This window comes from Eucyclogobius newberryi, unplaced genomic scaffold (genome assembly GCF_026437365.1).
Source record: "Eucyclogobius newberryi isolate DKJ021-1_F unplaced genomic scaffold, fEucNew1.0.hap1 SCAF_4, whole genome shotgun sequence".
Lineage (NCBI taxonomy): Eukaryota > Metazoa > Chordata > Actinopteri > Gobiiformes > Gobiidae > Eucyclogobius > Eucyclogobius newberryi.
In genome coordinates, this window is record NW_027316056.1 from 9,603,504 (window position 1) to 9,626,341 (window position 22,838).

At 44.3% G+C, this 22,838-nt stretch overlaps 1 protein-coding gene across 1 annotated transcript in view; it reads left to right on the forward strand.

Moving 5' to 3' along the window:
• Window positions 1–1,170, forward strand: part of LOC140377704 (MORN repeat-containing protein 4-like) — a 36,265-nt gene extending 35,095 nt beyond the window's left edge. Inside the window, exon 5 of the mRNA XM_072463240.1 lies at window positions 900–1,170. Coding sequence (XP_072319341.1) covers window positions 900–1,045 — 146 coding nt within the window. The 3' untranslated portion in view covers window positions 1,046–1,170. The remainder of the gene's footprint in view (window positions 1–899) is intronic.
• Window positions 1,171–22,838: the final 21,668 nt, after the last annotated feature.

A 22,838-nucleotide genomic window follows, 5' to 3' on the forward strand; every position in this document is an offset into this window, starting at 1 on the left:
CATGGCCTAGCACCAAAGTACATCTCAGACATTAGTGCCATATGAACCATCTCAGACTCTGAGGACCTCGGGGACCAGCCTCCTGCTGGTGCCAGAGTCAGGACTAAACATGGACCGGCCTCCTGCTGGTGCCAGAGTCAGGACTAAACATGGACCGGCCTCCTGCTGGTGCCAGAGTCAGGACTAAACATGGACCGGCCTCCTGCTGGTGCCAGAGTCAGGACTAAACATGGACCGGCCTCCTGCTGGTGCCAGAGTCAGGACTAAACATGGACCGGCCTCCTGCTGGTGCCAGAGTCAGGACTAAACATGGACCGGCCTCCTGCTGGTGCCAGAGTCAGGACTAAACATGGACCGGCCTCCTGCTGGTGCCAGAGTCAGGACTAAACATGGGGAATCTGTGTTTGAGTTTTATGCAGCTAAAATCTGGAACAGTCTTCCTGAAGATGTGAGACAGGTTCTACTTTGACATTGTTCAAATCTAAGCTAAAAACAGTTTTGTTTAGCTGTGCCTGTGACTGAAAAGACTCCGCTCTTTTATGTCTTAAACTGTTTTGTGATTTCTGTCATGTCTTGGTGATTTTAATGCATTTTTTTTTCCTGTTGTGTGAAGCACTTTGAATTGCCTTGTGTGCAATTTGTGCTCTACAAATACACTTGCCTTGCCACTTTAGAAGCAAGTTTGTTCCTGCATTTCATATTCTTACCCATCGTCTAACATGTTGCTATTCTTCAAATCCAATTTCATGTGACAAAAACGGCCATATATAACGGTACACCACCTTTTTAACTGTATAAATTTGGACCATAGATTGAAATGATCTTTTACAGGAGATGTCGTCTGCATAACCTGATATTCTCCTCCCTAAAACTAAAAAAAGGGTTGGTTTTTCCTGCAGGGGCCTTGACGTTCTCCGACTCTGGTCCCGGCGGAGTTCACGAGGGTCTGTTTGAGTCCAGTGAGCTGACGCGGCGAGAGGCCTGTCCCGCTGTGGTCCAGAGAGCTCAGGCCGCCGCCGCTAAGGCTCGAGTCCTGGCCATGTGATCCACTCCCACCATGCACCTGCACCTCCTGCTTTTTACTCTGGGTTTGGACCACACTGTAACAGAATATCTACAGCAGTTAAAATGACTTGAATTCAGTTTTACATGTGATATTTCAAGCTTTCAACATTGAGAAAAATATATATATTTAGGTGATGTGGGAAAAAAATCACGTGTCTTGCTCAAGGAATCAAACCATCACTTTCCAGGTTACAGGTGAATTAATACAATCTAGAATGAGATCTGCAGTAAATGACCTGATAATGAGGGTTATTTCTAACAATTGCATAAGGAAATGACATTTGAAATAAGAAAAGCGACTTACTTGGCAGATAATTAGCTTGAAATACGTCGCTTAAAAACTCTTTAAACAAGTAAAATTATCCGTGGATAATGAAACGAGTTCTAACTAGAAACAAATACTCAATAAGAGTTATAAATGTAATAATGATAACTATAATCATGTTTTAGTGCACCTTCTTGACCTGCTCAATGCAATTTGCAACCGTGGTTTTATTTGGCGTTCCTTGCCTTCTCTCATTGATGAAGTTTTGACCGTGTTTTCTTGTGAAGTCGAACCTGAAAGACTGACTCTGGATCAGCGACGCTGCGTGAACTTGGTGCTAAACCTTTTCAGGGTCCAATTTTATGGTAAATAGTATGAGTTTTCCAGTGAGCAAGACTTGAGGCTTTGTATCAAATACATTTAGTCTTTGTGGGAAAAGGTCCTCAAAATAAGAGATCAACAGATATGTTTTTGTTTGTTTTTATTGTGAAATTGCAAATATAAAATGGTAACAGCAACAACAGCAGCAGACTAACTAGCAGAGAAGCTAACAGAGAAAAGCACTAACAGAGAACGCTAACGGACAATGGACAGTAAGGCTAACGGACAGTAAGGCTAACGGTCAGTAAGGCTAACGGTCAGTAAGGCTAACGGTCAGTAAGGCTAACGGTCAGTAAGGCTAACGGATAGTAAGGCTAGCGGACAATGGACAGTAAGGCTAACGGTCAGTAAGGCTAACGGACAGTAAAGGACAGTAAGGCTAACGGACAGTAAAGGACTGTAAGGCTAACGGACAGTAAAGGACTGTAAGGCTAACGGACAGTAAAGGACAGTAAGGCTAACGGACAGTAAGGCTAACGGACAGTAAAGGACAGTAAGGCTAACGATCAGTAAGGCTAACGGTCAGTAAGGCTAACGGACAGTAAGGCTAACGGTCAGTAAGGCTAACGGTCAGTAAGGCTAACGGTCAGTAAGGCTAACGGACAGTAAGGCTAACGGACAGTAAGGCTAACGGATAGTAAGGCTAGCGGACAATGGACAGTAAGGCTAACGGATAGTAAGGCTAGCGGACAATGGACAGTAAGGCTAACGGACAGTAAAGGACAGTAAGGCTAACGGACAGTAAAGGACAGTAAGGCTAACGGACAGTAAAGGACAGTAAGGCTAACGATCAGTAAGGCTAACGGTCAGTAAGGCTAACGGTCAGTAAGGCTAACGGTCAGTAAGGCTAACGGTCAGTAAGGCTAACGGTCAGTAAGACTAACGGACAGTAAGACTAACAACTAAAATCGGCTTCATTTCTGCCCCTTTACTTACTGCTCCTTTTGTGTGTGTCACGTGTAGTGTCTAAGATGCATTAAAAGAAGCACAACATTTTAAGAGTCTCTACTTGGAATGGCTCAAACTCATGAATAGATGCCATTTTGAGGACTTTTGATCATTGTAAATATTGTGCGGGGTGCACGGTGGCAAAGGCGGTTAGCGCTCTTGCCTCCCAAGAAGGACATCATGGGTTCAATTCCCGGATCAGATCTCTCTGGGTGGAGTCTGCATGTTCTCCCCGTGTTACCGTGGGTTCTCTCCGGGTTCTCCGGCTCCTCCCACCGTCCAAAGACATACATGTGTCAGGCAAAATTGGTGACTCTAAATTGTCTGTAATGTCTGTCTCTGCGTTGACCCTGCGACGAGTTGGCCACTGTCCAGGGTGTGTCCCACCTAAGGCCCAAAGACACTGGGATAGGCCCCAGTCACCCGCGACCCCGAAAGGGAACAAGCGGTAGAAAATGAATCAATAAACTACTGTGATTAAATCCATTTTCGCTCTGAAACACCTGGACAAGTTGTACATTTAAACATCAGTAAATGAAGAATGAAGTGTCCAAATAAAAATGACGCACAAATTGGGATATGAAGAAGAAACAAATTTGAGCTACAATTAAAACAACAATGGCGTCGACCGACATGGTTATTTAGTTGGTTAAGTTACTTTTGTGTGTTCAGAAAAGCAATGGGAAGAAAACTAGGAAAAATACAGAAAACTAATTAATGAGGCGCATGTCATGCTACTAAAATTATTAAGACTCAATTAAGACCAATTTGTATTGCAATTTTCAACATTTCAACAAACAACAGTATTTCCTTATTACCATGTCATCTTATTAGTTCTTAAAAAGATCAAGATTGTTCTAAACCTGTTCAGAAACGCTCCAGTTTTGTGCTGCGTTCATTTGGTCCTGGGGAACTCTGATTCCGAATTGAGAAGTCGAAGTTCCGACTTGTTTGCATTCACGTGCTTTTAATCCTTTAAGTCGGGATTTTGATGTTACCAGTAATAAAATCCGCTCATTAACCGTGTTTATTTGAGCTAACCAGTAAGTTTTGTTTTTTTCCAAAGCTAAATGTTAGTTTTGGAAAACATCCTACTATTTTTGCAGTAGCTAAAGCTAAATCTTAATTAAACGGAAGCGTCAGGTCTGTTCGCACAACTCGATGAGAGTAAAAAAACCCTAAATGTTGTAACGTTCATTCAAAGAGCTCCAATGTTTAAGATCAATTCACAAATGAGCTGCTTTTGGTCCGTCTCCACGGCAGGTGTTAAAGTCAGGCTGTTCTTTTCCAGACGTGTACACGCTTCATGTGCCTATTTCAACTAAAACAGTTTCCATAAACTTGCTCTCAGTCTGGGCTTGTTCCTTGTAAACTATAAAAAGCTTGTGTATTAAAAGGTAAAGAACAGAACTGACACAAGTGGCAAGTTTCTCGTTAGCCGGCTGTAAGAAAACTCATTTGTACCTAATTAATTAAGGACTAGATTCAAGAGTATCAAGAGATTCAAGAGATCTTCAGATGTGCAAGAGAAAAGAGCAGAAGAATAAGTGTTTATCTGAAGGAAAGAAATCAAAAGTTGATTATAGAAGAAGTAGTCTGCACTGGATCTGTTAATTGTAATTTATACAGGTTCAATCTAATAAATGAACAGATAGCAGCAATGTGCAGTTTAAAGATCAGACATGATATGCTTTATTCATTTTAAATTAGAGCAGGGAAATATGTTGATTTATCTATATATATTTATACTATATGCCCCCACAATTCAAGATATGCAAAGTTTGAATATGAGGAATTTAGTTTATAATCAAAAACTCAATCTGAAAACCTGCTAAAGGAGCAGACGTATGTGCTGATCTTCCTCTGTATGAAGTGATATTCACGTGCACGGATCATTTTACAAGATTTTCATATTTTTTCTTATACTTCACCAAACTAAAGCTGCTCTTACTCTGCCATTTACGGCTCCTGCACTTACATCAGTTCACCTGCACAGTCTGAGCGGCTCGTACAGTACAGTGTGAGCGGCTTGTGCAGTGTGAGCGGCTCGTACAGTACAGTGTGAGCGGCTTGTGCAGTGTGAGCGGCTCGTACAGTACAGTGTGAGCGGCTTGTGCAGTGTGAGTGGCTCGTACAGTACAGTGTGAGCGTCTCGTGCAGTGTGAGCGGCTCGTACAGTACAGTGTGAGCGGCTTGTGCAGTGTGAGCGGCTCGTACAGTACAGTGTGAGCGGTTCGTGCAGTGTGAGCGGCTCGTACAGTACAGTGTGAGCGGCTCATGCAGTGTGAGCGGCTCGTGCAGTGTGAGCGGCTGGTACAGTGTGAGCGGCTGGTGCAGTGTGAGCGGCTGGTGCAGTGTGAGCGGCTCGTGCAGTGTGAGCGGCTGGTGCAGTGTGAGCGGCTCGTGCAGTGTGAGCGGCTCGTGCAGTGTGAGCGGCTCGTGCAGTGTGAGCGGCTCGTGCAGTGTGAGCGGCTGGTGCAGTGTGAGCGGCTGGTGCAGTGTGAGCGGCTGGTGCAGTGTGAGCGGCTCGTGCAGTGTGAGCGGCTCGTGCAGTGTGAGCGGCTCGTGCAGTGTGAGCGGCTGGTGCAGTGTGAGCGGCTGGTGCAGTGTGAGCGGCTCGTGCAGTGTGAGTAACTTGGGCTGATTTTGGCTTGATTAAATATTGAAGATTGTACAGAGGTGTCATGTCTGCTCACTGGTCGCCGCCTTCATCAATAATTCCTCTCCTACTTTTAATCTTTGCCTTTTACTCAGTGCCAACCTCAGTGCCAAACAGCCGAGCTCCATCCAGACTCAGTACTTCAGGAATAATACCACTACTACAAACACTAAACACTACTACAAACACTACTACAAACACTACTACAAAAACACTACTACAAACACTACTACAAAAACACTACTACAAACACTACTACAAACACTACTACAAAAACACTACTACAGACACTACTACAAACACTACTACAAACATTACTACAGACACTACTACAATCACTACTACAAACACTACTACAATCACTACTACAAACACTACTACAGACTCTACTACAATCACTACTACAAACACTACTACAATCACTACTACAAACACTACTACAGACTCTACTACAATCACTACTACAAACACTACTACAATCACTACTACAAACACTACTACAGACTCTACTACAATCACTACTACAAACACTACTACAATCACTACTACAAACACTACTACAGACTCTACTACAATCACTACTACAAACACTACTACAATCACTACTACAAACACTACTACAGACTCTACTACAATCACTACTACAAACACTACTACAATCATTACTACAAACACTACTACATACATTACTACAGACACTACTACAGACACTACTACAATCACTACTACAAACACTACTACAAACACTACTACAAACACTACTACAAACATTACTACAGACAATTCTACAAACATTACTACAGACACTACTACAATCACTACTACAGACACTACTACAGACACTACTACAAACACTACTACAAACACGACTATAAACACTACTACAGACACTACTACAAACACTACTACAAACACTACTACAAACACTACTACAAACATTACTACAAACACAAACACTACTACAATCACTACTACAAACACTACTACAGACACTACTACAAACACTACTACAACAATCACTACCACAATCACTACCACAAACACTACTACAAACACTACTACAAACACAAACACTACAACAAACACTACTACAAACACAAACACTACTACAAACACAAACACTACTACAAACACCACTACAAACACAAACACTACTACAAACACCACTACAAACACAAACACTACTACAAACACAAACACTACTACAAACACAAACACTACTACAAACACTACTACAAACACAAACACTACAACAAACACTACTACAAACACAAACACTACTACAAACACAAACACTACTACAAACACAAACACTACTACAAACACCACTACAAACACAAACACTACTACAAACACCACTACAAACACAAACACTACTACAAACACAAACACTACTACAAACACAAACACTACTACAAACACAAACACTACTACAAACACCACTACAAACACAAACACTACTACAAACACCACTACAAACACAAACACTACTACAAACACCACTACAAACACAAACACTACTACAAACGCCACTACAAACACAAACACTACTACAAACGCCACTACAAACACAAACACTACTACAAACACCACTACAAACACAAACACTACTACAAACACCACTACAAACACAAACACTACTACAAACGCCACTACAAACACAAACACTACTACAAACGCCACTACAAACACAAACACTACTACAAACACAAACACTACTACAAACACCACTACAAACACAAACACCACTACAAACACAAACACTACTACAAACACAAACACTACTACAAACACCACTACAAACCTAACCTCTAACCTCAGACTAAATTAGCCACGATGTGACATGAAGCTAAAATAAACATGAACACAATACATTTTTTTGTTACACACAGAAGTGAAGGGGGAGGAGCAGATTTGCAGTAACGAGCGCAATTTGAGCTTCAGCTCCTGCGATCTCAAAATGACATGTCATTTTAGACTGAAAGGAAAATATTCAAATCAGTTTGTGCACAAAGGAATTCAACAAGGGATTCTTTTCGAGGCGTTTTACAAGCTAATGTTCTTGTTTTTCGAAAGCTAAACGTGTCATTAGAAAACATTGAACGCCTCAAATTTAACTCTCGGAATGCAATTTTTCCGAATGGAGAACCGTCTGTGCTTCTGTTTTTTAAATTCAACTCCGAAAACCTGTTCGTGTGAATGCGCCGCGATGCATTCAAGTTCCGCTGTTCGTCTCAAAACTGTGGCTTCCTTTGTGTCGTCCATCATCTTCACAGTTTCTCACCACTTAATGTAAAAAAAAATCCCTTTAACGCACCTTACAAACTGCACTTGAAAACTCAATGTGATTTTGATGTGTTTTTTTCTCTAAATGTTTCACTGTGAAATAACAAGGAGGGAAACAAATTGCTTTTGAGATTAACACCAATTTGCTCTTTTCGCTACTGTTATGTTTTGTGATTTTGTGAAATTATATTGATTTATCTTGTGACATTATGGTGCACCTTGTCTTTGTAAGTGCTGCTTGTATCTGTGTCGTAAAGTGCCATAAATGTTGAACAGAAAAGTTGAAGGAAGATTTTAAAAAAGATTTTTAAAAAATACATATTTTAAATGGAAATCGAAGGAATGACTGACCAAAAATGCTACAACCTTTACGTTGTTGATTTAATCCCATGCATGTAACATGTCTTTGAGGTGGGACTTTCATTTGATCTACGACATGATGTCAAAATGAGATGATTGAGTTTTTCCACTGTTGTGAATGAGAAAAAGTTGGGAAAAAAACTGCTTTAAAGGACAGATATTATTATGATGAAATTACTTTTCTGAGCTTTTAAACCTCTTTTAACATTGTTCCTCGTCAAAAAACATACCTGGAGTAGCATTTAGCTTCATTTGCGCTAATTTGATGAATCCTGGTTAGAAAATCCTCTCCTCTCTTGGTGTCAAAAACACTCCATCAACTAATCACAAGATGTAGTTACTCTGGCATGTCCTAAGGCTGTGATAAACTAATATTGTTTGTTGTAAACTTAATTTTTTATTTTTTAAACAGACGATGATAAAGAAAAGGGGCTCAAGAGCATGTTTAATGGACAATGACAATACAAATAATACATAAGATTTGTCCTTTAAGTTATTCTTTCAATGGAGAAAGACATTATTTTTCAAAAAACAACATAAAAGTGCAACCTCTGCACGTGGATTTAACCAATATAATATTATAATCCATCATATTTGGAGGGGCAAAACAGTTTATTTAATTTGTGCAAACTTTGGAATGAGTGTCACTTCCTGTCATTTCCTACAGATTTTTCAACTTTTCTCCACAATAAGTTACTTGATTAGTGTAAAACTGTAAATCGTGTATATTCACAGCAGATATAAATACACCAAATAAAAATGATAGAAACATGTGACAGGCACTTTAATCCCAGTACACACCGCTCTGCCCTCCACCAGCTCACAGACGCACACAGCTCATGACCAATCAGGCGCTCCTTTGACGCCGCCGCTGATTAAACATTCAGAAAATTCTGCTGCGAGACAGAACTGCGTCCCTCGCCACTGACGACGCGCTGCAGGTCAAAGAAACACTGGCGCGGCCGGCTCACGGGCGGATCGGTGTGCGCTGGGCGTAATGAAACTTACCACACGTATTAAGACGTATCGATGCGTCCCTTTCACTCTGTGTTTTCATGGTCGTGTATAAAACTGACTCAATCTTTGGCAAACGCTCGATGCCTTTAAGCCAATCAGCAGTGACACAGACTGTTCGTCTCACCTCTGACTTATTTGTGTGAACACTACTGACAAATGCTCTTTATGTTCTATTTTATTCAGTGTAGAGGGTCAAAAACTGGTCAAAAATAATAATAAAGTATTGATTTGACGTGAATGTTTTTGAATTTTGGCAACTAACTTTCTGGAATTATTCATGTAAATGATATGATAAAAAACGTTTAATGAACATAAAACTAATATCGCTTTGGTTCTATGTATTCTTCATATCTAAATGACCAGCGTGACAATAACTGTGCCTGATAAACTTTATTATGTCTTTATTGTACGACATCATTTGTGTTGTGTTGCATGCTGGGAAATATTTTTGTCTTTAGAAGTTGATTTTGAGAAGGAAAAAAAAACTTAAAATAAGCCTAAACTCCTTAAAGGTGCACTATGTAACTTGCTGGATGTTTTTGCTCGGTCTGGAATGTTTCACAGTACGGCATTAAACTTTTCTGTCTTTGTATTCTATTGCTGATGTTTTTATTGCTGAAAAATACCTTGAAAAACGTCTCACCTCTCCACAGATCTGACCTTGTCTCTGGTTTAATGCCATGTAGTGGAACATTCTAGCAGGCGTCGTACAGAAAAGTTCCATATATAGTGCACTTTAAGTTGAGCTGACGTTAGCGCTACAACGATTAAGGCCAGAGACTGCAGGCAAAACATTTGAGCTTTTTTGGGTCAGTTTGCTCTTTCAACACATAAACTTTAAAATTGCACCGAAAGACGTTTTATTTTTCCAGTTTGTCAAATGTTGAATAAGAAAATCGAAAATCTCCTCTGTAAATGTTTTGTCTGAAAAAATAGAACCAGGTTTGACTTTCTTGCTTAATTTTGCAGAGTTATACGTCATATTTATGAAAAGTTTTACTTTATGGAAAACTTGTGATACATTTTATTCTTACATTTTGTTAATTACATTATAGAGGTTTCAAATTGAGCTCTAAACGCAAGATTTTTTTTCTATTCACCTGCAGCGTCTCGCCTTAAATTGAATATTTGTCGCCAGTATTCTGTCGAGATATTTCAACCTTTATTTGGATAAAAATCTCAACGGTCAATGGAAATAATCGTCTGACAAAACTAAGTGAAAAAATAATCACTGACTTATTGACTATAAAATAAAATAAGTGTTAGTTGCTGCACAGCTTTCAAAACTGACAACAAATGATCGAACATCACTTTTTAAGTTCTTCACTTTAGTTTTATTTATTATTTTTCATGTATTTATACTGGCAATAGCTTATTAAAGATGACGCAAAAAGATACATAAATAATGGTTTTCCTCCAAAAAACTTGAATGCTGTGCTTAAAGTTTAACTGTTAATCAGGAAAGATGTCATTTGACTCTGTTCTTTGCTGTAAAGTGTTTGGTTTTGGTGTCAGTTGGACTCAATGGGGTGTGTCCCGTTCAGCACCTTTAAACCTGCAGCCTGTGTCAAAGCCATAAACTGTACTGTCAACTGTATGAATATATGAATACAGTTTTAGAAGAAAGTCTTGTAAATAAATCCATGGATGAAAAATAAAACAGGAAATGCATGAAATGGACCGATCTTTTTTGAGTGTTTTTTGTGTGTGAATTGTCACTGAAGCAACTCAAATTTGACAAAAATATGAATTGGAGCGGCACAATTTGAGAAAGAAATGAAATATTCAAGGCTAAAATACATTTGGACACATTTTGTTGAATTAAACAAAACAAAAAATGCTTAATTTACTAGTTACACCAACTGGAAACTACTGTATGAGAAACATAAATAAATTAAATAGAGGAGCAGAAATAATGTTTCTGATTTTTGTTTTGAATGAGGAGGAATACAAGACTTACATTTAAAGTGCAAGATGGGTTTTTATCATTTTCTAAATTTGACCTTATTTGGTGGAGGGAAACCCAGTTCTACACCAATCAACCAGAATCAAGTTTGTAAAGCAGAGTTCTAAAACAGATTGAAGACGTCACTCAGACTTACAAAAGGTTGGCTCAATTTACAAAAAACACACATTAATGCAACAAAATAAAGACAAAAAATATTAAAAAAAAACTGTATTTTTGATTGTGTTGCTTATTGATGACATCAGCTCTACTTCCTGTAACATCTCTCTCTCTCTCTTTACAGTAGGTTGTGGTAAATGCACCTTTTCATTTGGCTGCCAGCCGCCATTAAAAGTAACACCACAACAACTACTTCTTGTAACTGTCATTGTTCAAATTTTCTTGACAAACTGCAACTGCAAAACTTTGATATTGAAATATTTACTACAGTAACTATCCCACCAAACCAATGAAAGTAATCATTAGAAAAATCCATAAAAACCTTTCATCTTCAGACACATTGTGAACCGAGTCATTTCTGCAGCTCGTATTATTTGAACAGCGCTTCCCTGCCCCCAACCGCCAATATCCTTCTCTCTTTCTACCTCTCTCTCTATTTTTAAAATAGCTTTAAGGTGTGTTTCGGTTGGACTTTCACCATATCCCCTGGCAACCAGACCGACTTCCTGCAATTTGCCTCTACTCCATAAAGCTGTGGAGTGGTAGAACCTATAGAAACAAAGACATAAGAGCTGATTGTTTCACCTGGCTAAAAACGACCCTGGTAACAATAGTGTGTCGCCATTTTCCATTTACAGGACACATTAGATGATAGATGTATCATATGTAGAGCACGATTCATACACAAGGCAATTCTAAGTGCTTCACAACAGGAAAAATACATTAGAATGACATGACAGAAATCACAAAACAGACATAAATAATAAATAAAATAAAGACTGCTTTCAGTCACATGCACAACTAAACAAAACTGTTTTTAGCTTTGATTTGAACAATGTCAAAGTAGAACCTGTCTCGCATCTTCAGGAAGACTGAAGATTTTAGCTGCATAAAACTGAAACACAGATTCCCCATGTTTAGTCCTGACTCTGGCACCAGCAGGAGGCCGGTCCATGTTTAGTCCTGACTCTGGCACCAGCAGGAGGCCGGTCCATGTTTAGTCCTGACTCTGGCACCAGCAGGAGGCCGGTCCATGTTTAGTCCTGACTCTGGCACCAGCAGGAGGCCGGTCCATGTTTAGTCCTGACTCTGGCACCAGCAGGAGGCCGGTCCATGTTTAGTCCTGACTCTGGCACCAGCAGGAGGCCGGTCCATGTTTAGTCCTGACTCTGGCACCAGCAGGAGGCCGGTCCATGTTTAGTCCTGACTCTGGCACCAGCAGGAGGCCGGTCCATGTTTAGTCCTGACTCTGGCACCAGCAGGAGGCCGGTCCATGTTTAGTCCTGACTCTGGCACCAGGAGGAGGCCGGTCCATGTTTAGTCCTGACTCTGGCACCAGCAGGAGGCCGGTCCATGTTTAGTCCTGACTCTGGCACCAGCAGGAGGCCGGTCCATGTTTAGTCCTGACTCTGGCACCAGCAGGAGGCCGGTCCATGTTTAGTCCTGACTCTGGCACCAGCAGGAGGCCGGTCCATGTTTAGTCCTGACTCTGGCACCAGCAGGAGGCCGGTCCATGTTTAGTCCTGACTCTGGCACCAGCAGGAGGCCGGTCCATGTTTAGTCCTGACTCTGGCACCAGCAGGAGGCCGGTCCATGTTTAGTCCTGACTCTGGCACCAGCAGGAGGCCGGTCCATGTTTAGTCCTGACTCTGGCACCAGCAGGAGGCCGGTCCATGTTTAGTCCTGACTCTGGCACCAGCAGGAGGCCGGTCCATGTTTAGTCCTGACTCTGGCACCAGCAGGAGGCCGGTCCATGTTTAGTCCTGACTCTGGCACCAGCAGGAGGCCGGTCCCTGAGGTCCTCAGAGTCCGAGATGGTTCATATGGCACTAACATGTCTGAGATGTACTTTGGTGCTAGGCCATGGAGAGACTTGTACACAAGCAGAGCTGCTTTAAAGTCTCTTCTCTGAGCCACAGGAGCCAGTGCAGAGACCTGAGAACAGGACTAATGTGATGGTACTTCCTGGTTCTAGTCAGGACTAATGTGATGGTACTTCCTGGTTCTAGTCAGGACTATCAGGACTGATGTGATGGTACTTCCTGGTTCTAGTCAGGACTAATGTGATGGTACTTCCTGGTTCTAGTCAGGACTAATGTGATGGTACTTCCTGGTTCTAGTCAGGACTATCAGGACTGATGTGATGGTACTTCCTGGTTCTAGTCAGGACTAATGTGATGGTACTTCCTGGTTCTAGTCAGGACTAATGTGATGGTACTTCCTGGTTCTAGTCAGGACTATCAGGACTGATGTGATGGTACTTCCTGGTTCTAGTCAGGACTAATGTGATGGTACTTCCTGGTTCTAGTCAGGACTAATGTGATGGTACTTCCTGGTTCTAGTCAGGACTATCAGGACTGATGTGATGGTACTTCCTGGTTCTAGTCAGGACTAATGTGATGGTACTTCCTGGTTCTAGTCAGGACTAATGTGATGGTACTTCCTGGTTCTAGTCAGGACTATCAGGACTGATGTGATGGTACTTCCTGGTTCTAGTCAGGACTAATGTGATGGTACTTCCTGGTTCTAGTCAGGACTAATGTGATGGTACTTCCTGGTTCTAGTCAGGACTATCAGGACTGATGTGATGGTACTTCCTGGTTCTAGTCAGGACTAATGTGATGGTACTTCCTGGTTCTAGTCAGGACTAATGTGATGGTACTTCCTGGTTCTAGTCAGGACTATCAGGACTGATGTGATGGTACTTCCTGGTTCTAGTCAGGACTAATGTGATGGTACTTCCTGGTTCTAGTCAGGACTAATGTGATGGTACTTCCTGGTTCTAGTCAGGACTAATGTGATGGTACTTCCTGGTTCTAGTCAGGACTAATGTGATGGTACTCCCTGGTTCTAGTCAGGACTAATGTGATGGTACTTCCTGGTTCTAGTCAGGACTAATGTGATGGTACTTCCTGGTTCTAGTCAGGACCCGAGCAGCAGCGTTCTGGATGTACTGCAGCTGTTTTACAGCTCGTTTGGAGAGGCCAGTGAGCGGCCGTTACAGTAGTCTAATCTACTGGAGACAAATGCGTGAATAAGTCTCTTCAAATCTTTTTCTTGTTCTCCACACTTCTCTGTGACTAGTTAAATGCAACTGTCACTCACTCAGAGTCTAACCATGATAATTGGATGGGAACAATTGTGCAAACAAATGGGAATCATCAAAATCAATTCGAGAAAACTTTAATGACGATTTGACGGTATCAGATCTTCAAAGGGGTGAGATCACAATTCTAATTTTATCACCACATCGCCCAGCTCTACGTCAAAGGTAGAGATCCCCATGGTATTTCCCTCTGCGCCAGCAGATGGAGCGCTAACACAAATCTTGATGAGGGAGCGCCTGACTGAGAGAAAGTTGTGTGGTTTTAAATATCCTTTACAGTTCAAAACATGACATGCAAAAAAGAAAAACGTGGCGTCGCCGGCTGATCTCCATGGAGATATGTTTAATGAAATATTGTGGAACATTCCGGACGTAGCAATAACATCTAGAGACAGCAGACCTTTTGTATTTAACGTTTTGTAATGAGAACTAGAGGTGGATGGAGTATTATCTATAATTAAAACTATTGAAAATGACTTAAAAAATACAGAAACATCTAGTGTAATCTTCCAAAATAGAGAATTAAATTATATTTCTGCCCTTTTGTGGTTAATTTGATGCTTTATTCACGTTTTTTGCATATTTTAGCTCATTCCCGAAGCTTGTGAAAAATATAGTCAGTATATTGTTATTGAAAAAATGCAAAACATATTGAGATAGTCATTTTTGTCACTGATGCCCATCTCTGAGAACGTTGTCCTTCAAAAAATGGCCAAAGCGTTTCCTACAGTTTGGCCCAAAATTGTCACAAATGCCTGACCAAAATAGCTGACTTTGTTCCTTTGTTTAAAATCACCTCAAACTGCTGCAATTTCCTCGACCTCTCTCCGCTTCCCACCGCACGAATCCACCGAGAGTCTCTCCGCTTTCCATTTCACACCATTTCAAAACGACAGGCGCAGGTTTCTTTATGCGTTCGGTTATCAGGCGTCTGCACAAGTCCCAGATGCTTTAAATACGGAACATACCAGAGAAAAAGATAAGACGGTAAATAGGGTAAATAAACAGCTCCCAAATCTAATGGAACAAAAATTACAAAACAGGACACAGGGAGGGAGAGTTGTGAAGGGGAAAATAAGGTAATCAGATTAGCATACATGCAGCGAGTATGATACGACCAGAGGTGAGGAGAAGCTGCTGCTTGAAAATAATATGACTACAGTAGAAGCACGAACTGTAACGCCGTGTTTGGACTGATTCTGGTCCCTCAGACGGTTCACTTTAGACCGCTTTGGAACGGTTCTTCATCAAGTCCAGTGTGTCTGCGCAGAAAAAAGTTCATTATCTGTTTTCAGTTGAGTCTTTGTTCTCTCTGGCCTGATCATGTGACTCGCAGGCTTTCTGGGAGACAAAGTGATCTTAAAGTAAGAGTTAAAAGTACAGGGAAAGATAAAGATATTCCTTTATTGTCCACACATGGGGAAATGTTGGTGTTACAATGCAGTAGATACAGAGGGAAAGGACACTCTTAATAGAAGAACTCTTATAAACAAAACAAAAAGCTCTTATTAATAAAACTCCTCTCATATCTTAATAGGGAATGGAGGGGGGAAAAAATAATAATAATAAAATGATAAAAAGAAAGATCAAGATAAAAATAATAAAATGATAATAAAATAAAGTAAAGTAAAAATATCTAGCATAAGACTATTTAATACTAATGCAAATGGCAAGTAAACAAACACTGTTATTTACATCAGTTGTATGCACATGAATATGGCCTTAATTGCTTGTGAGTGTGACAGTAATTGAACATGAATATGACGGTATTTTAAGTTGATATAATGGAAATATAATTACATATTTAACAAATCTGGTACAGGATAGTTTTTTTTTCATAAAGCTTTTGTCAGTTATAGATTATGCTGTGAAAAAGGAAGAAGAACAAAAAGTAATCTGGTTGTGGACTGCACTTTTGGGAGCAGAGAGTGAACAGGCACAAAGCGATCGAGGAGAGTTATTACAGAGAGAAGCAGATTATTAAAACATTTGTCACCGATTAAGGCAGAGCAGCAGAAAGAAAGAGGGAGGAAGGAGAAGAGAGAGAAGAGAAAAAGAGCTAGAGAAGAGAGAAAGATAGAAAAGCAGAGAGAGAAAGAGAAGAGCCAGAAAGACATTGGAACGAAGAAAGAGAGAGAGAAGTGAAAGAGAAGAGAGAATGAAAGAAGAAGAGAAAGAGGAGATAGAGGTTGAGAAAGAGAGGTAGAATAAGGTGCAGCAAGTGGAGGAAGGGGACGATGTGTTTTTAAATATAGATGGCAAATTATAGGTTTTATATGCTGCTGCAGGACCTGTATTATGCATTATTCAGGCTTTAAAATACTTTAGACCATCGGTACGACGTTTTTAGAACTTAATATACAGAAAACAGCTAAATGTATTCAGCAAATAAAAGGTCGCACCGGCGGGAGTGAAGCAAATTAAATACGTAAATTTAAAACAGCCACATTTTTCCCAAAGTGCTGTGCAAAGGCAAAATAAACTGCAACCTGATGTTATAAAACATTATGTTCTGCTCATTCAGTGCAAACAAGTGGGTTTCAACAAAGACAACCGAGGCTCAGGTCGTCAAAGTCATTCTTTTGTGCAAATTAATTAAGAATGAATGAAAAATCCCAAACAAATGATTGGAAAATTGTTATAAGAACAAAGACACCACAATTGTTGTTTCTTTGTTTGTTTTTAGGGATCATTTTTATCATGTAATGCACAGTTTTGGAGCCACAGCACTAAGAGAGCCAACCATTTAAAACCATCAACAACCTTCTTAAGTCTATATATGACAAGTAAGATTACATTTAACTACATTAACACAATTATATTTCAGATTTTACCATTTGTCCCCATTTTAAAGTTTATATTTAAAGTTTATAATTGCTCTTCCTGGTCGAACATGGGCAGAAATGATGATTGGCCTTGTCCAACGCGTGTTCGTGACAAGCCGCTGAAGTGTGCAGTTTGTCCTCATTCTTTTCAGGCAAGTATATTCCCCACAATGCATTTCACTGTAACGTGTTCAAACGCAGTGCTTCTGTCTAGCAACTTAGCAGCGAGAGCTGACAGGAAACAATGGAAAGGAATGTCTTAACAGATAAACTGAGGACATTTTAAACCCATCTGTGAATGTCCTGCAACAATTGTAAGGCAAGTTTATTTGTAGAGCACATTTTAGCGCTCAAGGCAATTCAAAGTGCTTCACAGCAGGAAAAATGCATTAAAATCACAGAGAAATGACAGAAACAGAAACACAACACTCTCCGGGTTCTCCGGCTTCCTCCCACCGTCCAAAGACAAATGTGTTGGTAACTCTAAATTGGCCCTAGTGAATGAATGTGAGAGTGAACTGTCTGTAATGTCTATGTCTCTGTGTTGGCCCTGTGACAAGTTGGCCACTGTCCAGGTTGTACCCCGCCTAAGGCCCGTAGTCACTGGGATAGGCTCCAGTCACCCGCGACCCCGAAAGGGAACAAGCGGTAGAAAATGGATGGATGGATAAATAAAAAATAAGCTAGCTAAATCCAAATTTATGGGACCACATTGGCAGCATCCCAGACACTCTTTCCCAGAACCGACACCTTATGATCCCGGGAGCTATGTTGTCGGGGGCTTCATGCCCCTGGTAGGGTCTCCCAAGGCAAACAGGTCCTAGGTGACGGGTCAGACAAAGATCGGTTCAGAAGCCCCCTATGATGACAACACGAACAAGGCAGTTTACGTCGCCCGGATCGGCGTCACCGGGGCCCCATCCTGGAGCCAGGCCAGGTGCTCCATGGCGAGCACCTGGTGGCCGGGTCCTACCCCACGGGGCACAGCCCGAAAGAGCGACGTGGGGCCGCCCTCCCGTGGGCCCACCACCCGCAGGAGGATCCATAAGGGGCCGGTGCAGAGAGATCTGGGCGGCAGTCGACGGCAGGGGCCTCGGCGACCAGATCTCCAGACACAGAGACTAACTCTGGGGACATGGAATGTCACCTCGCTGGGGGGGAAAGAGCCTGAGCTTGTGCGGGAGGTTGAGCGATACCGACTAGATATAGTCGGCCTCACCTCCACGCACAGTTTGGGCTCTGGAACCCATCTCCTCGAGAGGGGCTGGACGCTCCACTTCTCTGGTGTTTCCCGCGGGGAGAGGCGGCGGGCTGGTGTGGGCTTGCTGATAGCCCCTCAGCTCAGCCGCCACGTGTTGGAGTTTACCCCGGTGAACGAGAGGGTCGCGTCCCTCCGCCTTCGGGTGGGGGACAGGTCTCTCACTGTTGTGGTGGCCTACGGGCCGAACAGCAGTGCAGAGTACCCGGCCTTCTTGGAGTCCTTGGGAGGGGTACTGGACAGTGCACCGACCGGGGACTCCGTTGTTCTACTGGGGGACTTCAACGCCCACGTGGGCAATGACAGTGACACCTGGAGAGGGGTGATCGGGAAGAACGGCTTCCCCGATCTGAACCCGGGCAGTGTTCAGTTATTGGACTTCTGTGCTAGCCACGGATTGTCCATAACGAACACCATGTTCAAGCACAAGGGGGTCCATCAGTGCACATGGCACCAGGACACCCTAGGCCGGAGGTCAATGATCGACCTTGTTGTCGTGTCATCAGACCTCCGGCCGCGTGTCTTGGACACTCGGGTGAAGAGAGGGGCAGAGTTGTCAACCGATCACCACCTGGTGGTGAGTTGGATCCGCTGGCGGAGGAGGAAGCCGGACAGACTTGGCAGACCCAAGCGCATTGTGAGGGTCTGTTGGGAACGTCTTGTGGAGCCCTCTGTCAGTAGGGTATTCAACTCGCACCTCCGGGAGAGCTTCTCCCATGTCCCGGGGGAGGCTGGGGACATTGAGTCCGAGTGGACCATGTTCTCCGCCTCCAATGTTGATGCGGCTGCTCGGAGCTGTGGTCGCAAGGTCTCCGGTGCCTGTCGTGGCGGCAACCCCCGAACCCGGTGGTGGACACCGGAAGTAAGGGATGCCGTCAGACTAAAGAAGGAGGCCTATCAGGCCACTCTGGCTTGTAGGTCTCCGGAGGTCATCGACAGGTATCGGCAGGCCAGGCGAGCCGCGGCTCGTGCTGTCGCAGAGGCAAAAACCCGGGCCTGGGAGGAGTTCGGGGAGGCCATGGAGGAGGACTATCGGTCGGCACCAAAGCAATTCTGGCAAACCGTCCGGCGCCTCAGGAGGGGGAAGCAGTGTCTCACCAACACCGTTTACGGTGCGGGTGGAGGCCTGCTGACCTCGACTGGGGATGTCGTCGGACGGTGGAAGGAATACTTTGAGGATCTCCTTAATCCCTCAGTCACGTCTTCCGAAGAGGAAGTAGAGACCGGGGACTCGGAGGCTGGCTCATCCATCACCCAAGCTGAAGTCACTGAGGTTGTTCGCAAACTCCTCGGTGGCAGGGCTCCGGGGGTGGATGAGATCCGCCCTGAGTACCTAAAGTATCTGGATGTTGTAGGACTGTCTTGGTTGACACGTCTCTGCAACATCGCGTGGCGTGCGGGGACCGTGCCTCTGGACTGGCAGACCGGGGTGGTGGTCCCTCTGTTTAAGAAGGGGGACCGGAGGGTGTGTTCCAACTACAGAGGGATCACACTCCTCAGCCTCCCGGGTAAGGTCTATTCCAAGGTACTGGAGAGGAGTCCTGACTCCGCCAGGGCTGCCCTTTGTCACCGGTTCTGTTCATAGTTTTTATGGACAGAATTTCTAGGCGCAGTCGGATTTTCCAAGTTACGACTCTTAAATTCACCCTGAAACACTCACTTATTTCTTACCTTTATTTTACCAGGCAAAACATTATAACTCATTCTTATTTAAGCTGGAAATTCAGAACTCAGAGTTGTATCTGAGCTAGAAAATCCAACACTGCTGTGCCCTGCGTTTTAAGAAAGTTCAAGTTAATATACAGATTTCTTTTGTTATTTTCAGTTGTACATTTATCTTCTGTGAACCTGCTCCTGCACAGCCTTTGAGCCTCTGCAGTTATAAATGTGTTGTTATGCTAATGTCTACACTGAGCTAATGACGTAAAAGCAATAATTCACTCTTAAACATTGATTTTGAACTTACTAATGTAATAATACTAAGAGTGTCGTGTACTTGAGACGTGGAGTCGTTTAAAGGTCTTGGTCTCTTCCTCTTAAGAATGTGATACATTTATTATTGCATTTGGTTCATTCAATGAACAAGAAATGTGTTAATTATGTGCAGTATATTTTTGGGGCTCCGTCCACTTTAGGTTTATTCTTGGGCAATGTCTAGTCGTGGGCACAGTCTTAGTTTACTGTGTTTGGAAAGTTGGTCTCGTCTCTCAGCTGTCTCGGTCTTGTCTCTGTCTCGTCTCTCAGCGGTCTCGGTCTTGTCTCGGTCTCGTCTCTCAGCGGCCTCGGTCTTGTCTCGGTCTCGTCTCTCAGCGGTCTCGGTCTTGTCTCGGTCTCGTCTCTCAGCGGTCTCGGTCTTGTCTCGGTCTCGTCTCGGTCTCGTCTCTCAGCGGTCTTGGTCTTGTCTCGGTCTCGACTCTCAGCGGTCTCGGTCTTGTCTCGGTCTCGACACTCAGCGGTCTCGGTCTTGTCTCGGTCTCGTCTCTCAGCGGTCTCGGTCTTGTCTCGGTCTCGGTCTTGTCTCGGTCTCGTCTCTCAGCGGTCTTGGTCTTGTCTCGGTCTCGACTCTCAGCGGTCTCTGTCTTGTCTCTGTCTCGACTCTCAGCGGCCTCGGTCTTGTCTCGGTCTCGTCTCTCAGCGGTCTCGGTCTTGTCTCGGTCTCGTCTCTCAGCGGTCTCGGTCTTGTCTCGGTCTCGGTCTTGTCTCAGTCTCGTCTCTCAGCGGTCTCGGTCTTGTCTCGGTCTCGTCTCGGTCTCGTCTCTCAGCGGTCTTGGTCTTGTCTCGGTCTCGACTCTCAGCGGTCTCGGTCTTGTCTCGGTCTCGTCTCTCAGCGGTCTCTGTCTTGTCTCTGTCTCGACTCTCAGCGGTCTCGGTCTTGTCTCGGTCTCGACTCTCAGCGCTCTCGGTCTTGTCTCGGTCTTGTCTCGGTCTCGACTCTCAGCGGTCTCGGTCTTGTCTCGGTCTCGTCTCTCAGCGGTCTCGGTCTTGTCTCGGTCTCGTCTCTCAGCGGTCTTGGTCTTGTCTCGGTCTCGACTCTCAGCGGTCTCTGTCTTGTCTCTGTCTCGACTCTCAGCGGCCTCGGTCTTGTCTCGGTCTCGTCTCTCAGCGGTCTCGGTCTTGTCTCGGTCTCGTCTCTCAGCGGTCTCGGTCTTGTCTCGGTCTCGGTCTTGTCTCGGTCTCGTCTCTCAGCGGTCTCGGTCTTGTCTCGGTCTCGTCTCGGTCTCGTCTCTCAGCGGTCTTGGTCTTGTCTCGGTCTCGACTCTCAGCGGTCTCGGTCTCGTCTCGGTCTCGTCTCTCAGCGGTCTCTGTCTTGTCTCGGTCTCGTCTCTCAGCGGTCTCTGTCTTGCCTCTGTCTCGACTCTCAGCGGCCTCGGTCTTGTCTCGGTCTCGTCTCTCAGCGGTCTCGGTCTTGTCTCGGCCTCGTCTCTCAGCGGTCTCGGTCTTGTCTCGGTCTTGTCTCGGTCTCGACTCTCAGCGGTCTCGGTCTTGTCTCTGTCTCGACTCTCAGCGGCCTCGTTCTTGTCTCGGTCTCGTCTCTCAGCGGTCTCGGTCTTGTCTCGGTCTCGACTCTCAGCGCTCTCGGTCTTGTCTCGGTCTTGTCTCGGTCTCGACTCTCAGCGGTCTCGGTCTTGTCTCGGTCTTGTCTCGGTCTCGACTCTCAGCGGTCTCGGTCTTGTCTCGGTCTTGTCTCGGTCTCGACTCTCAGCGGTCTCGGTCTTGTCTCGGTCTTGTCTCGGTCTCGACTCTCAGCGGTCTCGGTCTTGTCTCGGTCTTGTCTCGGTCTCGTCTCTCAGCGGTTTCGGTCTTGTCTCGGTCTCGACTCTCAGCGGTCTCGGTCTTGTCTCGGTCTTGTCTCGGTCTCGACTCTCAGCGGTCTCGGTCTTGTCTCGGTCTTGTCTCGGTCTCGACTCTCAGCGCTCTCGGTCTTGTCTCGGTCTTGTCTCGGTCTCGACTCTCAGCGGTCTCGGTCTTGTCTCGGTCTTGTCTCGGTCTCGACTCTCAGCGGTCTCGGTCTTGTCTCGGTCTTGTCTCGGTCTCGACTCTCAGCGGTCTCGGTCTTGTCTCGGTCTTGTCTCGGTCTCGACTCTCAGCGGTCTCTGTCTTGTCTCGGTCTTGTCTCAGTCTCGACTCTCAGCGGTCTCGGTCTTGTCTCGGTCTTGTCTCAGTCTCGACTCTCAGCGGTCTCTGTCTTGTCTCGGTCTCGTCTCTCAGCGGCCTCGGTCTTGTCTCGGTCTCGTCTCTCAGCGGTCTCGGTCTTGTCTCGGTCTCGACTCTCAGCGGTCTCGGTCTTGTCTCGGTCTCGACTCTCAGCGATCTCGGTCTTGTCTCGGTCTCGTCTCTCAGCGGTCTCGGTCTTGTCTCGGTCTTGTCTCGGTCTCGTCTCTCAGCGATCTCGGTCTTGTCTTGGTCTCGACTCTCAGCGGTCTCGGTCTTGTCTCGGTCTCGTCTCTCAGCGGTCTCGGTCTTGTCTCGGTCTCGACTCGCAGCGGTCTCGGTCTTGTCGCGGTCTCGTCTCTCAGCGGTCTCTGTCTTGTCTCGGTCTCGT